General features: G+C 49.8%; 1 protein-coding gene across 6 annotated transcripts in view; it reads left to right on the top strand.

Moving 5' to 3' along the window:
* The first annotated feature begins 220 nt into the window (after nucleotides 1–220).
* The window catches only part of ADGRG6 (adhesion G protein-coupled receptor G6), a 113,794-nt gene continuing 108,014 nt past the window's right edge, over nucleotides 221–6,000 (top strand). For 2 of the 6 annotated variants that reach the window (XM_080390059.1, XM_080390060.1), the window contains exon 1: nucleotides 222–1,910. In XM_080390059.1, the coding sequence (XP_080246185.1) occupies nucleotides 1,909–1,910 (2 nt within the window). In that variant the 5' untranslated portion in view covers nucleotides 222–1,908. Of the gene's footprint in view, nucleotides 1,911–2,119; nucleotides 2,435–6,000 lie in introns of those variants that run through there. The other 4 variants (XM_080390057.1, XM_080390055.1, XM_080390058.1 and 1 more) reach the window with 3 other exon arrangements.

The raw sequence follows: 6,000 nt of genomic DNA, 5'->3' as shown, positions 1-6,000 counted from the left end.
AAATGCAAACTGAGTGTTTTCAATTAACCCAGGTGGCAAGAACTTGTAGGTTCATTGCCCAAGCATAAACTGTACATAATAGAATATGTCTTATGTGCATTGATACATTGGACTCATTGCAAGTGCAATATAAAGTTGACCTCCATGGACATTATGCAGAAATAGAGCAGGTTGCTACAGAAAGCAATAGGGCCTTGGCTATGAGTCTTGGAGGCTGGCACGTACCCTTCCCTGTGCCTCCCACCGCCCCTGGGGGGATCCCCTGTGTGACACTAGATCCAGAAGCAGGGTGGAAAGTAGCACAATACCTACTCAGAACACAGAGCTCATTACAGGGAGAAAAGGCCGACCATATACAAAGTCATTTGTGCTGCCTTTGAGTCACAGCTGGCCATGTAGGTTTGGCTAACCCAGCCCAGCTGTTCCCAACCTCGTGTCCAGTGCCGGGAAGTTACAATGCAAGCAAGCCTACAGCTTACTGGTTTGAAAGACAGATAGTAAAAATTGACCAGAATGAGTGAATATTAATGCTCAGTATAAAGTTCATGAAAAATTTAGTGACGTTTTCTTTATTTTTTTTAAATAGGAACTCTGCTTGTAACTGCCATTGCATGCCGATAACATCATTGAATGATTCCCTACGCCAGATCTCCTGTTTCCCCCATCCTTCCTAAGCCAGCTCAGATCCATGGAGTAGGGTGAAAATTTTGGACTTCTTTTGTGCTTGTGTGTTTTTCTGTGTTTCCATTTCTATCATTTCTATGTATCCCTACCTCGCTGTAGTGCAGTGCCACATTCTACAGGTTTCAGCTGAACAGCTCAGGATCTTTAGCAAATGATGTAAACTGCCGCCCTCCAGAAAAGCTACGCAGGAGTGGGGTGTGGGCCTGTGCTGCGTGTGCGAGCAGCATGCAGCCTTGTGTGCGTGAGAAAATGGGTCAGAGATGTGTAACCTCCACCTGCCTCCTATCCAAAGTGCAGTGTGGTCTGTGCCCCGGAGACAATCCACGCACTGTCAGTGCCCAGGGGTCTGTGTCAGCAGCTCTGGGACACGGTGGGGGGGTGTTTCCCGGAGGTGTGGCGCGCCCACCCTGCTGTGCACCGGGCCGGGCCGGGGTGTGCGGTGTCTGCTTGCCCCCGGGGACCCGCTGCCACCGGGATGCTGCGAGGGGCGGCGTGCCCAGCAGGCCGTGACCGCCAAGGGTAGTGCCCTCCATGTGGCATCTCCTGGGAGGGGGCCCGCGCCCGTTGTGGGTGGCTGCGGCCCCGTGGCTGCTGTTGCCTGGAGGGGTGTAAATGTGCCTGGGGACCGCGCAGCCCAGGGCCAGCCCCTAATCGGTGGGCCGGGGCGCTGCGTGGCCGTGACCGCGACCGCGGGAAGGGTGGCGCGTGGTGCCGCCCGTGGCGCCCCCCGCCGGGGGTCGCTGGCGGCGGGGTCCCGGTAGCCACCCCTCTCCCCGTGAGCGGGGCCCGGGCGGAGGAGCGGGGCCTCCCGGCGGCGGCGGCTCCTCGGCGGGTCCGGTCCTGCCCCCCGCGCGGCGGGTGGGGCCGGGCCACCCGGGGACCGCGCCGGAGCCGCCGCCGCCACCTGAGGCCCCGGCGCGGGGATGTGCGGGCGGGGCGGCCGCTGCCCTCCGCGGGGGCGGGCTCCCTCGGCACCGAAGTTTGCCCGACTTGTGCCGAGAGAGGCGCGTCCCGGCGCGGGGGGGGCACCGCGGCGGAGGAGGAGCGGATCGGCGCGGTCCCGGCCGCTGCGGGCGGCGTGTGCGGGGGCGGGCGTGGAAGAGGTGGGCGAGCAGCGATGACCTTTGCGAGGAGCCCGCGAGGGAGCGGGCCAGAGGCAGCGCGAGCGGCAGCGGGGGAGGATGGTCGCTGAGCCCCGGAGCAGAGCCGCCCCGTAATGTCACCATGTAAGTCTCCTCTCCGGGCTCCGGGGCGAGGGCTGCGACTTGCCGTCCGCGGCGCTCGGGGACCGCGATATCCCCCGCGGGCTCCATCGTGGGGCGCGGAACCCCGGCCTATGAGCAGGGCTTCCCCCCACCCTCCGCCCCCGTAGTAGCTGGTGTGTAATGTCAGGTTTGAGCCGCGCAGGTGGGTAGGGCTGAAGGAATGGGGAAACGAGAGAGTCTCACGTCGGGCGCTCGCAGGGCAGGGCAGGGCAGGCAGCGCTCTGCCCCGGCCGGGCTTCGGGTCCGCCGGCGGCTCCCCAGCGGGGCCCGGGCGGCCGCGGCCGTTCCCAGAGCACCGTAATCCCGTCCTTAGGGCCGCTCTGGTGAGTTTCCCGGCGCAGGGAGCCAAGGAGCGAAACTCTTGGCCGCGCTCGCCGCCCGCTGTGAACGCCGGTGCCTCGGCACCCGCCCGGCCCGGCCTCGGGGCCGTGGTCGCGCACGTCGAGGAGCCCCGTCCAGCACAGGCACCATTCCCAGCCCTCCAGGTGCGGTGCCAGCACAAGTAGGGAAAAAGGGAGAGGGAGGGCCGGGCGGGCTCCATAAAACCTTCCCAGCCCCACCGCTCCTCGCCGCAGCGCACGGAGAGGAGGAGGCAGCGCGGGGCTCCGCCGCCGTCCAGGGGCCAGAGGCGGCGGGGGCGCCGCGGGCGGGTCGGTGGCTCCGCGTCCTCCTTCCCTACCGTCCGTACACACGCCGCCTGGCCCCGGGCGGGCCGCTGCCGTGGCCTCTGGGCACCTTCCCCGATGTTTTGCCTTCACTGACAGGCTTTCACCGAAGGTAAGGCAAGGTACTAAGGTTTGGGGTTAGGCGTTGGCAGCCAGGGGGACCTGTGGCTGGACCGAAGGCAGTCAGGGGAAGGGGCGAGGGGTGGGGGTTTCTAACAGTGCACGGTGAAGTTAAGGCTGAGATGAGAAAGAGTTCTTAAAGAGCTAGCGTTGCACTGCTACCAAGCTGCAAACAACCGGCAGATTAGTTGCCTCCAACTGGGAAAAGTTCATTTTGAACGGAAAGCCAAGGGACTCAGACAGATCTGATAGAGCTGGCACTGTTTAAATTAAAAGGCAGTGTCCTGGGTTTTTTCATCTCTTTCTGTGAGTGTGAGGGAGTTTTCAACGTCGACTGTAAGAATAATTAGGAACGTGTTATGCTTAACCAAATGAAAGTTTTAAGTGGTATTGCATAATTAATCTTTCAAGACATTCGCGTACTAGAGTTAAAAACAAGGGTTTCAAAGTTAAAGTCGACTCCTCTGTTAACCTGCAGGGACTGAACTGTGAGTTGTAATCACCTTTCACTTGTTGTAGTTCCACTTAAGAGTGATTAAGCTTAAAATCTTTTTGTTTACAACTTACATGAGAAAAAACTGTGAAATTGATGTTAATTTTCTTTTCATTTCAAAGCGTCAGCAACATTTTTCCTTAATAACTTTAGACATGTCAAAGACCAAAGAAAGTCATGTCAGACTGCCTGAGGCAGAATTCACATCCTACTCCAGGGAACTTTGCCGAGGCTTTGAACAAGGAAGATGGTGTATTCAAATATGTATTGCATGTTTTGAGACCATACAGTATACAAATGCTCCAGGATTATTCACATTCTGTGTATATCTTCTTGCAGAGTTGTGCGCTCCCTAAAAGGTGATAATGTCTGGCTGCTGGCATGTAGAGTAAAAGGTTCAGTGGTTAGATGTAACAAGACTCCCACTAATTTCATCTTGATCTATGACAAGTTACGATCCATTTATGGTTTAGATAAATTACTAAATTTTGCTCTTCTGGAATGAATTGTGAATAAGCTCATTGTCTCCCTATGTTATAGGAAATGAAAGTAGCTGTGGACTGGACTATATTGAATTGGTAGCTAGAGTGCATAGCTGGTCATGTCGCACAGTGCCTACAATGGAATAATGCAAGTCCGTAGAAAAATTAGTAGTTCTTCTATCATACTCCAGAGAAGGTCACTTTCTAATTTTTCTGCTCTTAAAAGAAAAAAAAAAATGTTAGGAGGGATAAGAGTATGTCCAACTGTAATGGATGTACTCCTAGCTTAGGTGTCCTAATAGTCCCCAAGTATATTCAATAAAATGTTGTTTTGGTTCTGTGTTTGACAATCTACAATTATTTATTCAGAGCTACCAGCATGTTACCAGCTGGGGACAGAACAGGGCTTTTTCATTTAAATTGAAACAAAATAGAGAAGAAAACCCAGTATGAACAGTGTTCAGCAATTCTAATGTATCCAGGGTTAAAGACTGAAATAATCCATATATATTCTGAGCTCTTTTTTATGGACTGCTTTGCTTACTTAAACTCTTCGTGTATTTTAGTACATTGCTGTGCTGATATCCATTCTCTGAGCTATTGATGAATATTAAATGACAGAACACATCCTTTTAGTACTATTTAAAATAGCAGCACAAGACCAAAAGGGTCTCTTGGGCCGTCAAGTCAGTGCTGTTGTAGCAGGGGACTGTATCATCCCTTGACAAGATATAAACCAGTCCAGAATTGTTTGCTAATTTTTCTATTGAATTATTCATATGCTGTTTGGATTCAGTTCTAGCTGTTACTAACACTAATAATCAAGAAAATGAACCTTATAATAAATATAAACATAGTGGGTATTAACAGGTGAATAATATCTGCAACTAAGTAGTTTTTTTGATGCCTGGGAAGTATTTAACAGCTGCTCTGGCTCCTTTTCGTAACTGTCTGCCAATTGGGATGTCATATTACAAAAGTATCAGGGATGGATTTTGTTATGGAAGAAGACTTTTTGTTGGCAATGTGTTAGCTGACTTCTACCCCTGACAACTGCTTGTGTGAACAGGGGTGTGACACACCTCACGGTGTAAGGCTGTGAGCAGTCAGGTTTCTGAATTGTGGCTTTTTGTCTATGCAAGATCTCAAAAACATGTGAATAACTGATTTCCTCACTCATTTATAACACTCAGCTAGAGGTTATGCTTTTTAACATAGATCTTTAAAAGTCCTCTCCAAAAAAACCAGGTCTGACTCATGGTGCCTGCATTAGTGGAGTCTTTTGGTAGCATGCTTCTTTTGTGGTCACTCTTATTTGGATTTGATAAACCTCTTTTTCTTGTCAAGTGACATGATGTGGTGTAAAGAAAATTCTTTTTTCCTTCAGCATAGGGAATATAAGTGGCGTAGACAGGTTTGCTATTTTTTACCTATTTATTTTGGTGGATAATTGATTTATTATTATTGTTGTATTTTTTATTTTAATTTTTATTTTTTTAGCAATTGTAGAATTATCCAGCCTTTTTTTTCCCAGGGAAAAGAAGTCTTTGTAATTACTCCTTTCTGCTTTGTTGCTTGCACTTATTTATGCTTTGCTCTGTTGTTGATTATCCATGTTTTTTAAATCTTTCTTGACATGCTTTTTACAAGAGTGAGGATGAGGAATCAAACAGTAAACTAACACTGTGGAATACTGGCTTGTAAGTGTTATCACAATGCAAGTAAACATTAACAGATAGAAACTGGCCAAATAAAATAGTGTTCTCAGACTAATGCAGAATCTCAGATTCTTTAAGAAGGGCACTAAAGGCAGTGTGACTGGGTAGATTCACTCCAGACCTAGGCAGCAGAAAGTTGTCATGTTGTTTTTCCTTAAGTATCTCAAAAGTTGTGTCTTGGATTATCCAGCTATTCAATAAGCAAAAACTCCAGCTGAGTTCACAGAGACATCAGAAGTGGTGATTGCCATAACACATAGAAAATGTACCAATACAATGAAAACCAACACAGATTTCTTCTGAATTACTAAACAATTGTTTGTGACTGTTTCCTAGTCTGGTAACTGTAACTCTGCTTGCTCAAAAGTAACCAACAAACAAAAACCAGTAATGCAACCACTTCTATAGGTTTGCATTGGTAGATTATGCAGCAGGCTGGCATGTATTTTACCAGTAGCTGCAAACTCTTCTGTAGAAACAGCAACATCCTTCCGTATCTCTGGTATGTCATGCTGTTATCCTCAGCATTTCCATTTTACTACTCTGTGAGTATATATGCATGCTGCATGTGTT

The sequence above is a fragment of the Falco punctatus genome (genome assembly GCF_963210335.1).
Source record: "Falco punctatus genome assembly, chromosome: 5".
In the NCBI taxonomy this organism is placed as follows: Eukaryota; Metazoa; Chordata; class Aves; order Falconiformes; family Falconidae; genus Falco; species Falco punctatus.
This window is presented reverse-complemented; position numbering and strand designations above follow the sequence as displayed.